Here is a 17,851-nt window from a genome sequence, read left to right on the forward strand (position 1 = left end):
TCCCAGACTGCGCTTCAAGATCCTGTCCATGAATATCAAAAACAGGTTGGGCAACAAGGGACAACCTTGGCAGAGGCAAACACCCAGTGAGGACGTGTTTGACTTTATGCTATGTATGTGGACGCAGCTTTCACTTTGGTCATATGGGGACTGGATGGCTGGTCCAAGCAACCCCAGTACCCTATAATCCCACAGTACCCCCCACAAGACTCCCCAAGGGACGCAGTCGTAAGCCTTCTGCAAGTTCACAAAACACATGTATACTGGCACTCCCACGACCCCTCCAGCAGCCTTGCAAGGGTAGAGAGCTGGTCCACTGTTTCACAACCAGGATGGAGTCCGCATTGCTACTCCTGAATCTTTCCAGCACCCTGGAGTAAACTTTCCTGGGAGGCTGAGCAATGTGATACACCCATAATTGGAGCACACATTCTGGTCCCCTTTTTTGAAAATGGGACCACCGACCCCGGTATGCCACTCCAGTCTTCATGCGACACTGAAAACGCATGTCAGCCAAGACAGCCCAGCCCTGTAACACATTAAAAATCCTTGACTTCTTAAAGAACATATTGAGACAAGTTGGGCCAAATGTTTCATCAGTTTGAAGTCATAGGTTAAATAAAAAGCCAAATTTTGAAAATAATAATAATAATAATAATAATAATAATAATAATAATAATAAAAAAGACAGCATACTGATTTGTATTTAAAAATTCTTCATATTTTAAATAAATTGCATACATTCACACAAGTTTACAGTAAAAACTGGTCCTGAACAGGACCCATCCTAATGCAGTTCCACTGTAACAGATGGGGGGAACAATCTACAGTCCTCATTTTTTGGGGGAAAAAAATGTGTCTTAAAGTTCAACTGAAGCCAATGTGCACCTTCAGCAGTCTAAATTAGAAAACTGCAAATCAGAAAAAACTATTCATGGAAACAGAATGACAGAATTTTGTACCACAGCAACTGCAACTTTAGAAGTTATCCACGTTATTTTTGAATCTACGTATGTCCATGTGCATGAGAGTAACCACTTAAAAGTGAGGGTTAATTTTTGCCTGAGGCAAAGAAATGTGGGCTGACATATTTATCTTTGTTAAATCAAAAGCACCAAACAAAAGATCACTTTGGCTCTCAGAGAAGAGAGAATGGAGATGGCTGTCCCTTTACAAGCTGCTGCCATAATGGCAGTGTCGACTTGTTCATGGATGTAGGTAAACTTATCCGGTAAGTTCATGAAAACTAAAACACAATAACACATAAGGAAATTCTGTCCAACTTCCAGTCCACTTTTGCTTGAATGAATGGATTTGCACAGCTCCTAACATAGAGGTGTGAAGCATCTTCGCCACTTCAGTATACGGCATGCTGAATTTGGTGTTTGGGGATCACAGCTTTGTGGTGGAAACCATTCACATAACCGCCATTCATTCACCAGAATAACAATCCATCATCACTCAATTACATCTGATAAGAGCAAAGAAACGTTATCCTCAAGCAACTCCACAATGCAGCTGTCCTCACATCTCATCCATTACATCCTTCACACTGGAGTACACTGCCATTTCCTCCCCTTCCTCCTTTTCAGAAACATACTGTTTACTCTCCTCATCCTCCTCGATCATCACCTGCTCCTCTTTGCCCTCCAAAACTTCACCTTCCTCTTTACCATTCTCTTCTGTTTTCTTTTTCACTGTTTTCTTAACTTCAGCATACTCTGTCTCCGTGGTCTCCTGCTTCTTTGCTGCCTCCCTGGGACTCCTCCTTTTCATCACTGAGAAATCAATGCTGGCGTACTCCACATCTTTTGGTCCACCATTGAGATCAGACGTTGCTTTCTCTGCTGCCACAGCTCCCCCTTCTTCAGCTGCCTCTTGATAGTAGGTCTGATCATCTTCCACTGCTTGACCAACATCTATCTGTTGGGTACAACATAATTTATACAACTTATTTAGCAGCTGCTACAAGCATCAAAACTGTGTATGTTGAGCATGAAATCTCTCTTTGGTATATTTACATTACCTCCAACCATTTCTTTCAAGTCATACCATAATCTTTTATTTTTCAAGTGCTAATTCATTTCTACACTGTTAAAAAAAAAATCAGCATAAGGCAAGACTTGAAATGTACATGTTACATGTAGGTGGTAATGCAATTAGGGATGTCAGTTTCGGTTAAATTTGCTTTTGATAGCCATACACCTATGAACCAGTAACTTTCTGGTTAATTTCTAAAGGAAAAACAAAAAAACGCAAAATGACATGAAACACAAGAGGCTTTTCTATTTAGTTCATTGCTTCATTGACTGAGAAAGCATTTCAAAGTGCTATCAATTTAGAGGTGGTGAAATTTTTCTGTTTTGTGATGTAAATGTCTTGCCTTTAATTTTCTTTTGGCTTTGCTGACAGCTATACATGTACATGCTGCAGTAAAATACAGGGAGTTTGTTCATGTTGTGGTCCTGATTTTCTGTGCAACTGTGTTGGCTGCTATCTGATCCTTCTCTCCCTCTCCCTGCAGAGTGAGTGCCGAGGGGCAGGGCGATCTCCGGGAGCACTGGGCTCCCGGCACACCTGCAGCTCGTTCTGCCTAATTAGCCGGCTTCTTAAGACACACTCTCTTTGTCTCCAGTGCTGGATTATTCTCTTTGCTCTAGTATTAGCTCGTGCTCTCAGTGATCTCCTGCCTCCCGCCACGTGCTTATGCTCCAGTGTTTGATCTCCAGGTTTAGTGAGTTTTTGTGCCTTGTCACTCTTTTTGTTGCACTTTTGTTCTTGCTCTTTTTCCCATGTTAATGGTGATTTTCAGTTTAGCCTTTTCTGTTGTTACTTTTCCCTCAGAAAGAGTTTTGGTTGATACTTTGTTTTGCTTGTATTTTTCTGTGAACTGATTTTTTGTTGCTACTTTGTAAATAAACTTTCTTGAACTTAACTCTGCAACTGGGTCCTGGCTTCCTTGTCTGGCACATAACAGTTCAGGCAGAACACGAAAGTTATGCTTGCTTGAGTTGACTGATAATGGCTGCTTTATTCACATTTCACCATCAGTGACTCCTTATAAGCTGCTTGGCTACAAGCTGAGTAGTAACATCCAATCCCATTCAGGTCCTTAATATCTGACACTTCTATTAATCTGCTAATGCTGAAGCTCCCTCTACTACCCCAACCTCTTCTTTCACTGCTGCATTTTTGTTATTGTTGAGGTAACTATAATGTAATGTCTATGTCTGTGTTTAAGAAGAGGGGATCGTTTCTCCTAGGAGTTTCTTTGTTGCTTAGTTGAATGAATGTACATACTAGTGGATACTCTTGACTGGTCACCACCTCCAGAGTCTCATCCAGATTTCCAGAGCTCTGTTTTTTTCTGTGGGAAAAATGTAAAAGTTAAAGTGTGATAATATCCACAAACAAATCAGAAATTCATTATGGAATTCAACAGTGTACCTGTGACATTTGTTTGCCAAACAGCAAAGGACTGCTGAAAGAACTACCCCAATCAAAAAGGCAATGATGACTTCAGGCCACGAAACAATATTCTGTCTTTCACTGGTTTGACCTGCAGTCATGAACAAAAGAAAAATGTTGCTGTTCATGTTGTTCTGAACACTAAAAAAGACATGCAATGGCTTATTTCCTTTTGAAGGCTTGTCCAACAGTTATGTGAGGACAAAGGTAACAGTAAAAAAAAAAAAGAGGCACTAAAAATGTCATAAAGCAGTGGTCTACAGTTGCTGATGTGTTTTATTTGAGAACACGTACCATCTTGATCTGAGATGTCATTTCGAATGGTGAGGTTTTCTTTTGCTTCCCCATTTGTGTTGCTGCTGACACACTCAACAGAAGTGCTGTGGTCTTTTACAGTCACAGTGGCGGTGCTGTTGACCGTGTGGTTTGACACAGTGGTAACGACAGAGTACTCAGTGTGATTCTTCAACAGCGGCCATTTGATGGTGGGCAAAGGAAACCCCTCACTGATGCACACACAAGTCAGGACCTCTGACTGAACCACACATCCAGAGGTTTCCAAGATCTTTGAAAACCCTGTAAACACACAAGCAGAATTACAACATCACAACTAAAAGCAGATAGTGTAAAATGTGATCATGAAATTCCTTTTTCAGAAGATTATTAAGGTGTACTTACAAGTCACAGTGATATCAGCATATGTAGTCACAGTTGTGTCCAGGTGTTGTGCTGTACAGATGTACTGTCCAGAATGTTCTGCTGTCACATCAGGGATGAAGAGTGTGGCTGATCCAGTGTCCTTCTGTAAGTCACTATCAGGTCCACTCTGCAGGTTTGTGTTGGAACCACGTACAGTCCATGTGACATGAGACGGAGGAAAACTTTCAACACTGCAGGTCAGATTTAAAGCATCTCCTTTCTCAACGGTTGTGTCTCCAGTGATTACAAGTTTCCTCATATCTGTGAAGCAAATTTTAAAGCTAATATCTTAAGTCGAGATATGACAAAGAGGTCAGAAACAGATACAAGATTTTTCTCAAATTAAATACAGAATACATTGAATTAATGACATTTTAAAGGCAAAGTCATTACATACATCATAACAACTTACAATATTTAAAGACAATCATTAACCTTCTCCTTTGCCTGAAAAAAGGCACTTCCACATCGTGCCATTTTGCAGTATTGCTTCTGTTTTAGAGCAGAAGTGTGGTTACTTTGCTGAGTGTTGCCACTCACTCTCACAAGAGCCAATCACTCTTTATTTGCCCAAAAGCTGTTAGTTTAGCTGTGAGTTTTAATTTTTTACAGGCAAGAAAATAAAAATTTCTGAAAGATTCCCAAAGTGTGATGCATTTATCCAAATAACATTATTTGGAAATTTGCAATTTTCCTTTTCTCAACGATCAGTGGAAAAGCAGGTACTTCAGTTTGAGCATATGGCCTGTACTGGCAACTATTTTTCCACTCTCTGGCTACACAAGCTTTTGCACGTCAACCTGCTGACTGACAGCAAGCAGCTCCTCAAAGCAGTATCGTCCATGTAATTGTGCAGTACAACAAAAACTACATAATCAGATTAAAGCTTAAGTATAGGATACATGTAATAGCTTACAAACCTTCATGGTTCGGGGATTACATACATTACATTGGTACTTGTATATTTTATTTTATTTACTTATTTGGGTGATTTTTATGACTGATTTTTGTCATTTTATTTTGCTAATGTAATGGTTTGCCACCAAAGAATGACTGAGAGCCGCTGTTCAGCGGGCAGCTGACACACCTAGAGAAACAGTAGGGATGACTGGTGTGTACAGAGAGCATATTTTCACATCTAACTCTGAATTAAGGAGTTATTTCAAAAACCAGACTTGGTGATTGCTGTAACTGTGGAAAAACTAACCAAGATAGTTGTGGTGAGTTCATTTTGTTTGTTTGTTTTATATATAATAGAAATAATGTCAACTGTACATAACATTAACAAATAATATGAAGTAACTGTGTGTAAAAGTTATTGTTTATATGTATTGTCTGTGTTTTTTGTTTTGTATGGTATTTTGCCATTACCACTGGAGGGCGCCAAACTTTAAAGCTTTTCAAACTCCCCACAGAGTGGCTTTAACAGACAAGATTTTTATTTTTTTTAAACATGTGGCTCCGGTAGAGCTGAGAACCATCTGGAAGCCTTCATAGGTCCTAGGACTATTTAAAAAAAAAAAAACATTATAAACTAAAGGGGCGGAGCTGTGGAAGTTATTCAGGATGAATTTGGCAGGAATAATAAGGTGCCCTAAACAGAATGAATAGCTTCAGTTCCTGGATTAGAAGAATCCAAAAAGAAAAAACTACAAGATGTTTTCTGTCGTAGAAGAGTTGTACAGTGTACTTACATATCACTGTGACATTAACTTTTCCCATCAGGGTGTTGTTCTGATGTTTTGCTGTGCAGATGTACAGTCCAGCATCTGCTGTTGTCACGTTAAGAATGGAAAAGGTGTCCATTCCACTTTTTTTCTGGAAGGTCTCAGTGTCGTTCTGCAGGTCAGTAACAGTGTTGTTCTGCAGGTCAGTAACAGTGTCATTCTGCAGAATAGTTTCTGTTTTATTTTGCTTTTCATCAGAATATTTAGTCCATGTAATGAGAGCTGGAGGGAAACTTTCAACACTGCAGATCAGACTCAGAGCCTCACCCTCCTTCACACTTGTATTCCCAGTGATGTTAACTTCCTTCACATCTATGAGACAAAAATTGTATATTGTATTATATACAATATAATGGCACCACTAAAAAATCCAACACACCTGAGCAAAGCATCAGAAATGACATGACAGAACATCTCATATCAAGCATCTCAGATAGTAAAAAGTAAAGCTGTGAATAAAGTACAGTATGTGTTACTCACAGGTCACGTTCAGAGTCACTGTCTCCTCTGTTGAGATGCTGTTTGTGAAGCTGACCTTACAGGTGACATCGGTGCCGTGGTGTTTAGCTGAAGGGTTCAAGGTCAAAGTTGAGCTGTGTCTCTGAGTGACAGCAGTCAGATTCTCAGTCTTGAAAGCAGTGATGTTTCCTGTGATGTGAGAGTCTGCCTCTCCTGCTCCTCCCCACATCCAGGTGATTTCAGGAACAGATCCAGAGCAGAGACCAGGAGCAGTGCAGGTCAGTGTGGTCTGCTGTCCCTCTGTCAGAGGAGGAATCATCACTGTGGGCCTCTGGGTCAGACCTAATGGGAGAACAGTTCATGAGTGGAATCAGGTGAGCAGCTTGAGGGTTATCGTTCACTTAAATATGGGCCAAAATAATCAGATTATTTGTTAAACATTTCAATGTGGCAATAAGTAGGAGTTTATCAGGAACTGCTGCAGTTCCTCTGGTTGCCATGAGAGGTCAACACATGCAAAACATTACTTCATGCTCCACTGAGAACATAAATTCACCAAACATACTGTTGCAGTTTATAGGCACAACAATAAACATCTTCACTGAATATATTTGTTGTAGCTCTTTGTACCTTTAACAGAGACTCTTGCTCTTGAAGAGAATGTATATCCAACTCCCCTCCCATACAGGAAACCATTTACTCTGAGTTGATATGATCCAGAGTCGGACTCTGTGAGGTCATTGACGATGATGCTGCAGTTCCCCTGATACACATCAGGCTCCAACAGTGACACTCGTCCTTTGAACCCAGACTGAACTTCGTTATTTCTGTTGGTGTTAAATATAATGTCTGAATCACATTTTGGTTTAGATGGTTCACATTTGTACCAAACTATATGTTGGGGTATAAAGCCATATCCAGTGGTGAAAAGACACGGTATCACAACACAGAGTCCGGCCTCTGCTGTTATTTCTCCTTCACTGAGAGTGATACAGTATCCTCTGTTACAGAATTGTCTTCCCAAATCTGCACCTGTTAATAAAGACAATGAAAGAATATTAAAATATTTAAATTTTGATAATGCACCATATTTGATAAATTATGAAGGAAGGCTACTATGACTGTTTTTGAATGCATCATAATTTCAGCATTTAAAATTTTTCTTGCTGTAAGGAATGCTACTATGGCATTGGAACTAAATTTAATTAAATATCTTTAAGGACATTAATCACGGCAGATTATATCTATCTATGTCATTCATATCTTTAATGTCAGCATCATAACAAGATTATATTAAGAGATACAAACCTGTGTCAGCATTGCTGCCTCTCACAGAGAACAGCAGGGTCACCAGGATGACAACAAACATCTTGATTTGATGTTTGAGACAGAAAGTCTCTCCCTCCACAGGATAAACTTTACCCTGAAAATACAGTGAAGATAGAGGAACTAAACCAAAGGAAGCTCCACAGCTGACATCACAGACAAGAATGCAGGATGTTGCAGGTTTAGTTATTCTTTAGTTGCGAGATTAACAAACTTTACCCTGACATTTGTTGTGGTACGGCACGTAGGTTTCAGTTACACTTGTCATTTTAATGTGACTTATGTAATCCAATCATGCCAGGATGCATTAACTGTCAAGGCTAGATCAGAACTTGACTGCACTGGGATCTGATCAGTCTGAGGCCTGGCTCGCACTAAGTTTGGATCTCAGTGAGGTGTGGACAGCATGTATGCACAATCCGGTCAATTTATAACGTAGGTCAACCTCCCCCACACAGGGGAGTTCCTCTCCAGAGAGCTAAAGAAAGAGCAGGGCTGTTGCAAGACCTATTGTCTTGGTTTGAATCCGCTGAACTCGGCACGTCAGCCCAGCATGGACTGGATTTATATTTCCATTACAACAGGGCTACCTGCTTCAAAGTGTGTCTTCAATTGATGATGGCTTGTCTTTAGTCGATGAGGTTTAAAGCAAAGGGTTGATCCACAGCTAAAGAGCTCATATTATTTTGCTGTAATTTTTTCGAACAAAGGAAACACTTCACACATCTATAAAACAAGACAGGTGCGTTGGAGAAAAAAGATCAAAAAGTAGCAAAAGGACTCCTGCACACTAGGTCTCGTACCGAAACGTCGCAAATAAATGATTTATTGCAAGTTGGACAGTGTGCGGGAGTCCTTTTGCTACTTTTTGCTGTAATTTTTTCACAATAAAAGTCCCCTGTTATTTTGTTATTTAGCAGCAAAATAAGGGAATGTTAAGTATTCACATACAGCTGACAGCAAACATTCATTCATTCATTCATCTTCTAACCGCTTCATCCTCTTGAGGGTCGCGGGGGGGCTGGAGCCTATCCCAGCTACATCAGGCGAGAGGCAGGGTACACCCTGGACAGGTCGCCAGACTATCGCATAGAGACAAACAACCATTCACGCTCACATTCACACCTACGGACAATTTAGAGTCTCCAATTAACCTAGTCCCCAAATCTGCATGTCTTTGGACTGTGGGAGGAAGCCGGAGTGCCCGGAGAGAACCCACGCTGACACGGGGAGAACATGCAAACTCCGCACAGAAGGGCTCCCACGCCCGGGATCGAACTGGCAACCCTCTTGCTGTGAGGCGAGAGTGCTAACCACCACACCACCGTGCCGCCCCTGACAGCAAACATGAGACAGTAAAATAAAGTAGATATATTAAAGTACAAACAGTGACAACCATCTATGTACTGTTTAGCTGTTTGCTCAGGTCAGCTATGTGCTAATATAAGCAAACCACAAATCACAGTCCACAGCCTAGTGGAGATGTATCCACTTAAAAAAATGGGTGAGTACTTGCTATCTTTGTGTGTTTGTACTTTTAAAACAGAAAACACATTTTTGCATGTCCTGTTTGTGGACAACCACAAATCCATCCATCCATGCAGCAATACACCTAATCCATATCCAATCAGCTAGGTCACACTGAAATGTCAAGTGTGGACACATGATGTGCGGACATTGCTCAGTTTCAATCTGGTGCATCTAATCACAAAAGTTGCATTGAAAAGACAAGTGTAACCACAGCTTTAGCGATATCTGCTCTCAAAACATCCTTTATACTGTAAAGGATCTTTTCTACAATAATCTACACAGCAACTGCAGCTTTGTACCCCCAGAATCACTTACTGAACGCACCAACTGTGACGAAAACAAACTGATACTCCTACGCCAAAGCACTCTTGATCAAGCACAGTCCAACTTTACTAGCAAATCAAAAAAATATACAAAAAGATGTTTATTATATTAGTCAGGGAAGAATGAATCACTTCGACAACTTTAATTAACAGCCCCAAAATATATCCTAAACATAAATATAAATGTTATATAAATGTTTTACCTCTTTCTGTGTCACTGTCCTGTGGTCTTCTCTCCACACTGGTCAGAATATTTCTGCTCTGAACTGGTTCTTCCTCTCCTCACTTTTTTATTTCTTCCCTCTTTGTGCAACAATCAGGTTTAAGAAGTTTCCCCACACGCTGCTGAGCAACATTTCTCCTCTCCTTAGACTGACAAGCTTATGTACACTTACGTCATTACATTACAGTATGTGTATCATATATCTAATTATAAACCTGTACCTTTAAAATTGAATTATCAAAAATGTTTTAAGTTGCTGTTTTTTTTATTTTATTGTATCCTCTCCATGATCAAAGTAATGTGAGTATTTTGAAATAGGGAAGTGATGTAAATATGTGATTTTTTCCCCCCAAATAACATCTTGAGAAACCACAAACTAGTGAAAGCACTGAACACTTCTCTTTTTTTTAATCTGACTGTTTGTTTTTTAAGGGTTTATATTAAACAATTGATTGGAAATACAGTATATCTAATTAAATTGCTTTAATGATGCACAACACATATGCTGTGCATAGTTGTAAATGATCTGTGTTACTTGTTAAAATCTGCGAGTTGAGTGATGATGATCAGATGAACATTGTTTTACTCCTGCATTAAAATGATAACTTGTGACGGATATGGTCACAGGTAGTTATAGGTATTGAAATACTGAACTGGGAAGCTGCTCAGCATTTCCCCATATCAACTGCATGGGGTCTCTAAGGAAACACTAAGCAAATTTGTCACTGTAGTGTTTATCTACAGTATTTAAACACTGCTTTATACAGCACCACTGTGTTCTTGGTAACTTCCTGTTTGCACTTTAAGGTAGGGGTGGGCGACAGAGCGATCTTGATAAAGAATAAAAATACAATAAAAAAATATGTTGATATGAATGATGAGCTTTAGACATTTTTACTGATATGGACATATTTATAGCCTATCACAAAATGAAAGAAATTAATGCCACGAGTCACGACAGCTGGTCAGTCTGCTGCCTCTCTTCTCTCCGTCACTGCCTGTTTGCAGGAGGGCGGGCCTATGCTCAATGGACAGCGGTGAAACTTCAGAGCAGAGCCCACAGTGAAGGGAAAGAAACAGAATGTAGGATATATTAAAATGGAGTCACGGACATCATTGCTGATTATCCATAAATGCAACAAATGGGAGACAGTAGGGCTGCCCATGACTAAGAATTTTCCTAGTTGACCAATAGTCATCATTTAGGGTCATTAGTCAACTAGTCGCCCGCATGTTTACGATATTAATTCAATTATTAAATGATATATTTTGGGCGGGGCAACACAATGGTTTGAGTTGAAGGTGTGAGAAAGAATAGTATCAGTAACATTGTTAACACTGTGCTACATTACAGAGAAATACAAAACCGTACTAATGAACCTTCATTAATATAGGCCTATATTTTATCTACAAGTGCACGTCACACACTGAGCGAGCCGCCTGTTAATGACGCTGTCGGCAAAGCAGTAATGATTGTGCTAAGTGGCTAATGGGCATGTAGCTACTTCCATGTTTCAGATGATACGTCATGTTTGTAGTCGACCAATGAAGATGAGTTTACATATCACCTTGGGTTCGTCCTTCACCTTCTAAAAATGATCCCACACTTTGGATTTCCTGCCCGACATGTTAACTAGCCTGTGAGTAAGAAGTAAGTGGATCTTTAAGTGTTACAGGGTTACTGCACAGACATTGTTTCTGGCACTACATACTGATTTAAGTGCTCATTAAAGTTATGGGTAGAAACTGGTAGGGGTGGTGGAAACAAAATCAATACATTATAGTATCGTGATATTTTGTGTGGCAATATTGTATTGATAGATAAACAATAAATTCTGATATTTTATTGTAGTAATTATGATTGTTGCAAATACAAATTAAACTTTTGGTAGACTGAGAGTAATTGCTTTTTCAGTTCACTAGATGCATGTTGCTGCAATAAAAATTACAGTAATACATTACAGTATTGTGATATTTTGTGTGACACTATTGTATTGATATTTTATTGTAGTAATTATTAATGTTGCAAATACAAAATAACTTTTGGTAGCCATCTAGAATAAACGTTTTTTCAGTTCACAAGATACATGTTGCTGCTATAAAAATGGTGAACGTGTGATGACTTAACAAGTGTGACTGATACTATCTTATTAGATAAAAACACCTGTTAACTAAGTTTTGAAAAAAGGTAATACATTGCAATATGTATCACAATTGCAATTACTTTATAACAAAACAAAATGTCTAAACAAGCCACTGAGCGAACGCGTGAACTTGTTCCGGATGAATGTTCTGGGCTAACAATAAACCAATGTCCAGTGCACTTGAATTCTTTGGATTTTCATTTACTCTCAATACAATATACACATGCTCATTATAACACAGAGGGGCAACAGCATTGCCCATTTGTAATCATTATGACTTTTCAACATGCTTCGACAACACATGCACATGCATGCTCCACCCTGTGTTCAGTTTAATAACTGCATGTGTATATTTACTTTTATCTTGTTTAGATAAGGACAGAATACACAAACAAACTATATTGTGGCTCCAACAACAATATGTTATTGCAATACTCAGCATATTGCAAGACATCTGAAGTCACAATAATGTTGGAACATGTGTTAAGTATCCTGATGATATTGTATCAGGGGGTCTTTGTTGATTCCCACTCCTAGAAACCGGTATGACGCATAAGCATGCATGCAAAAAGAAGGCAGTAAAGGGTTGAAGGTAGCATGTATACTCAAACTGATGGTAAAGGGAAAGTTGTGTGTTATTACTAGCACTGACATGGTGTGGGAATAATATGGAGAAGCGAGTAAAGTCCTTAATAGTGGTGCAAAATGTGACTTTCAAATATATCAGACTTATCAACTGCAGGATCTAATTTAAACAAATTTAGTACTGACATCTGGCCTACAGGATACATAAACCGTCAACATGTAGTATAAATCATTTGTGCATTACACAGCACAACAATCCAGAGCAGAGATGTAAAATACCTCAACAAATAACAACCGGGCTACAAACTATCAGAAATCACACATGGCAGAAGATGTGACTTTATAGCTGACAAGTGGTGAGAAGTAACTGAGTACATTTACTCAAGTACTGTATTTAAACACAATTTAGAGAAACCTGTACTTGTGTTTCCATTTTATGGCCTTCTTCAGAAATATTATACTTTTCACTCCATGTCCTATAATTTATGACTGGTGTGTACTTAGCTACTTGGTTGATATGTATTTTTTTTATACAAAACCTATAAAGTGAACTGTTATAGGTGGAAATATCTATAAATAACATATAGTACACACTGAGTCACATGTACAAGCTAGAACAGTAAAATGTTTTAGGTAATGTCAAATATTTGAATGCAGAGCTTTAACTTGTACGCTAATGTAGTATTTTATACTGTTTTGTTGCTGCTTTAATAACGTTACTTCTTACACTACAGCATCAGCAACAGGTACACAACTATGTTATGTTACATACAGCAGAGGCTGGATAAGACAGGAGAGAGGAGAGGAGTGGGTGTGTTTCAGTTTGTTACTTACCGGAGTTTGAAGAACTGCGACCTGTTCATGTCGGCAAAATAACAAGCAACCATGTGATATTAAGTCCAACTACAGTTGTTGTCTTCCAACACAAATGCTCCATATATTTTGGAAAAGTTATCAAACTGCCCGAAGGGTGTTGCTATTTTTCACCGATAATATAAATAAAATAATTAATTGAGTAAATATTTACATGAATAAGAATAAACAAATAAAAGCTTCAAAGTTTGTTTCAGAGTCTTGAAGTTCCACACCTGCGCATAAAGTTACTAATCAACGGACATCAACACCACCTGTAGACCTGAGTGATTGGTACGGAGGCCCTGAGAGTTCAAACTACTGCATGCAAATAGACAGACAAACAAAAAGGAAATAATCGCCACCAATTTGACAGCATTTGACAAGGCAAAAAATAAATATATAGGTAATAAAATAAAAAAAATGGAATAACATAACATAAAACAACAGAAAATACATATACAAATAATATATTTTCTTATGCCTATGTTGTAGAGTTGATTGCTGTTTTTTTTTTAATCTCATGGCACTATCTTAAATGTTGATCATGTTCTTGCCTTTTAGCTTCCTACCTACCTTCCTACCATGAGATGAGATGAGATGAGATGAGGTTATAATTGTGTTTATAAAGTATCCTGAGGGTAACTGCTGTGCAGCTGTTGCAATACAGAGTGGAACAAGTGCAAATATAAAAATCTAAGATAACAATAATATGCAAATACAGGGTGTTTACAGGTCCTTCAAAGGTCTTAAAATGTCTTAAATTAAGTTTTCTTAAAATAAGGCCTTAACAAGTCTTAAATTGTCTTAAATTCTGATTTCACGGGTCAAATATTTTTGGTCACATTACCACGGAAATGTCTCCAGGCCGACAGACCCAGTGACTGTTTACAATCATTGGACAGACCAAAGAACTGTAATAATAAATAGCATTTATGACAGTGATCACAATATGACAATGATTTTCCTTTTACATGAAACACATTAATCTTAAACTCACCCAATTGTTGGCATTTTTCCTTACTGTTTGAACTGACATCAGTGTGTTTACTTGGAAAGAGTTCTTACACATGTGCATCTCACACACACACACACACACACACACACACACACACACACACACACACACAGTATATGTAATGTGTATTTCCACTGCAGGTTTGGTCTCCAATTTCATATAAGGTGGTATTAAAAGGTCTTTAAAAGTTTGAAATTTAACTTGGTTATATCTATAGACACCTTGGAGTAGGCTGCAAATCCATCAGTCAGGTCAATGGTATGGCTCATATATACGTACAGTATTTAATCTGAAGCTTGGGCATTCAAAAGCATTGTGCGCCTCTTGCTTAAAAAGTGCTGAAAAAAATGAAAAAACTAAAAAAACTATTTCTGTTGAAGGTGAACTTCTGATGCAGCTATACTTTCATACATTAAATGAAGGCACACGATTTTTTAAAAACAATATATCAAATCCAGTGCAAGAAATCCTGTATCGGAGCTGGCTGAAAGTCATCCCAATAGACTGTGAAGACATGGTGGAAGCTGCCATTTGTTAGTCCTGAGGTTGGCCAATAACATCCTGCTCTTGAACCACTGATGCATCTATACATTCATACAAACTGAATGATGGCAAAGGAGCTTTAACACGTCTAGAGTCCTGAGTTTGGCCAATAACATCATACTCTAGTGATCTGTCTGTTTTCTGCAGAGACATGTAAGTTCTGTCCTCTTGATTTGGTGTCACCTTTGTTCTTGCTTTCCTTTGGAGAGAGAGAAAGCAGAAGCAGAAGTAATAACATACCAAAGGAATATCATGGAGATAGTGTAGAGGACATTCACACTTTGAGATACACCAGCAAGAGCCCAGGGAAGTACTGCACTGTGAGGTCCACACTGCTGCAAAGGACCTTCCTTAAAAAAAGGGATGTAAACAAATCTTTATGAGTCATAATGGCCTCATAATGTATTGTGCTTTGGAAAACAGAAGTGTATAGTAAAGCAATATGATCATATCATTATAAATCTGAAAGTGTATCTCTGTTAAAGTCTATAAACGCTATTGCTGTGTTCACACCTGCCCGAACGAACCGCCCTTAGGGGGCAAACAAACTTGAGTGAGTGAACCGAACCAAATATGGTCACTTCTGGCTCTAAAGAACAAAGATAGTGATGGCCTAAATGCCAAACTTAAGGCTTCAAAACAGGAGTCCACAAACCAGTGGGTTACATCACCTCAGTTGCATACATTATTTTATACAGTCTGTGGTTGGGCAGGAGAGGAGGGGGATTCGTCAAACAAACTGGACTTTAACTGCAGAGACTGAGTTATTTCAATAACGAAGTACTGTGCTAGTATGTGTAGCATACTATGCTACTGACACATGTCAGGCGACGTTGTTATGTTTGTAACAAACAGGCTTATTTTAAGCCAATCCTTTTTTTTTTTTTTTTTTTTTAAATATAACCACATGCTTTTGTTGCTTAACCCAAAAAGGTTTTACTCATGTTCTAAGTTTATTTTGAAAAAGACATGCAGAAATAAACAGAAACTGTGAATTTCCTGTAAAAACAGAAGTTTATTTTGAAAAGACACGATAAATGTTAAGAGTGTAAATTGATACACCATCCCTGAACTTCCAAAACAGACACAGGAGGGTACCTAGCAATCATATTTTGAGGTGAGGGGTTACTGACCAAGCATGAATATATTGCATTTGGAATACCTCTGACAGGACATTTATCATGACAAATTATTGATAACTATTTTGTGAAGTATTACCCTTAATTCTGGCGTTATAACAACATACCTGTGTCAGCATTGCTGCCTCTCACAGAGAAAAGCAGAGTTGCCCAGATGAGACCAAACATCCTGATCTGATGTCAGTCTTTCCCCACAACACCACAGACTTCACACTGAAAGTGCAGCAAACATGCAGGAAGTACAGTTGATGAGACTGAAACAAAGGAAACTCCACCATTGACCTCACTCTTAACAGAAGGCTGTTGCACATTCAGTAATTCCACAGTTGCTTCATTTAATTTCGTTACCACATCACACAGGGCGGGGGCACTGTGTTACTTATTGTGAAGCAGTTTGTGAAATCTGTTGTAGAAATGTGCTATGTAGAAAAGCAAAGTTACAATAGCTCAACACAGCTCTGAAACAATAAAGATCTACAACCTCTGCAATATTCCAGCCCCAAGTATGACAAACACTAACTTCAACAAAGTAAATATCTGTAATCCTCCCAACCACAAGCACAGTTTCTCTATTCTAATTTATGATTCAAAGCCATTTTATAAGATAAGGTAAATGTTTTGTTTTACCTCTATATATCTTGTTCTGCTGCTCTCTTCTCTCCACAGTGATCTCTGCAGTGTTTCTGCTCTGAACTGACCCTTGCCCTCCTCAGTTTTCTATTTCTGTCCTCTTTTTGCAACAAAAAGGATTTAGGGAGTGTCCCTGTTCTCGTCCTCTGCGAGTGACACACTGACACTGTTTCCACTCACTGTTTTTTATGTGACAGTGTTAATATTGTATAATACTTTGTCATTTACAGCTTCTTCATATATTGCTTCAATAATACACATCATAATCAGACTTGTGTTACTATACATGTTACTGGCTAATACCTGTCATGTTTTCCTCGATGGCTCTAAATCCACTCTCACTAACACTCCCAGTTTCACCATCCCCATTGACAACTCCCCTCAGGTTAAGAGTCTGGGTGACATCCTTGACAGCACTCTGTCATTCCAATCCCACATCAATAACACTACCTGGTCAGCCTATTTCCATCTATGCATTATTAATCGTCTCCGTCCATCCCTCACCCTCAACAGCACTGCCATCCTGGTCCACACTCTGGTTACATCCCACCTGGATTACTGTAACTCCCTTTTCTTTGGTCTGCCCCAAAAGACCATCCATAAGCTCCATTTGGTCCAGAACTCCGTCCATCAGTCACATCACACCTACCCTACAACAACTTCACTGGCTTCCGGTCAGATACTGCATGGACTTGAAAATTCTGCTCCACGCTTTCAAGTCCATTCGTAACCTCGCTCCCCCATACCTCTCTGACCTCCTCCACATCAACACTCAGGTTGGCCTCTTCCATCAGCCTCATTGTGCCCTCTGCCTGTCTGTCCACCATGGGGTCCAGAGCCTTCAGCCGCTCTGCCCCACGCCTCTGGAACCTCCTCCCTCCTGACATCAGGAACTTTGACTCATTATCCATTTTCAAATCCCGCCTGAAAACCCACCTTTTTTAATAGGCCTATTTTCTTTAATTGCCATTGCTCTGCTGCAGATTTCACATTTTACTGTGTTGATGTTTGATGTGTCTTTTACCCCTTTTAAAAACAATTGTCTTTTACTTGTTCTGTAAGGTGACCTTGAGTGCCTTGAAAGGCGCCTTTATGCTGGTTAGGTAATAGTGGTCAAGTGAACATTATATTGGCCATGTATTTTTTTTAAAAAAAGGAAGCTGACTAGCAAGTCTGAGTTGCAGA

At 39.0% G+C, this 17,851-nt stretch overlaps 1 protein-coding gene and 1 long non-coding RNA gene across 6 annotated transcripts in view; one reads left to right on the plus strand and one right to left on the minus strand.

The window, feature by feature from the left end:
* The window catches only part of LOC125893362 (uncharacterized), a 92,150-nt gene that overhangs the window by 42,310 nt on the left and 31,989 nt on the right, over nt 1-17,851 (plus strand). The gene's annotated exons all lie outside the window — the stretch shown is intronic.
* On the minus strand, nt 700-16,204 carry LOC125893346 (sialic acid-binding Ig-like lectin 10). Of its 2 annotated transcripts, XM_049583945.1 has the most exons (10): nt 9,736-9,886; nt 7,662-7,776; nt 6,984-7,385; nt 6,375-6,695; nt 5,862-6,206; nt 4,147-4,428; nt 3,763-4,044; nt 3,448-3,559; nt 3,301-3,367; nt 700-1,923 (listed from the first exon to the last, which is right to left on the minus strand). In XM_049583945.1, the coding sequence occupies exons 2-10, from the start codon at nt 7,720-7,722 to the stop codon at nt 1,525-1,527; spliced, it is 2,271 nt and encodes a 756-aa protein (XP_049439902.1). In that variant the 5' UTR covers nt 7,723-7,776; nt 9,736-9,886; the 3' UTR covers nt 700-1,524. The 2 variants fall into 2 exon arrangements, with proteins under 2 accessions (XP_049439902.1, XP_049439903.1); XM_049583946.1 differs by lacking the exons at nt 7,662-7,776; nt 9,736-9,886 and adding an exon at nt 16,144-16,204.

The sequence above is a fragment of the Epinephelus fuscoguttatus genome, linkage group LG8 (assembly GCF_011397635.1).
Source record: "Epinephelus fuscoguttatus linkage group LG8, E.fuscoguttatus.final_Chr_v1".
In the NCBI taxonomy this organism is placed as follows: domain Eukaryota; kingdom Metazoa; phylum Chordata; class Actinopteri; order Perciformes; family Serranidae; genus Epinephelus; species Epinephelus fuscoguttatus.

What these genes read in the sequence shown, in the direction of transcription:
- LOC125893346 (XM_049583946.1), bottom strand. Translation starts at nt 16,204, where the DNA reads ATGTTTGGTCTCATCTGGGCAACTCTGCTTTTCTCTGTGAGAGGCAGC. An exon ending in AGGCAGCAATGCTGACACAG is followed by an intron (nt 7,386 to 16,143) that starts GTATGTTGTTAT and finishes CTTTATTAACAG; the next exon opens with GTGCAGATTTGGGAAGACAA. An exon ending in TGACATCTCAGATCAAGATG is followed by an intron (nt 3,560 to 3,762) that starts GTACGTGTTCTC and finishes TCATGACTGCAG; the next exon opens with GTCAAACCAGTGAAAGACAG.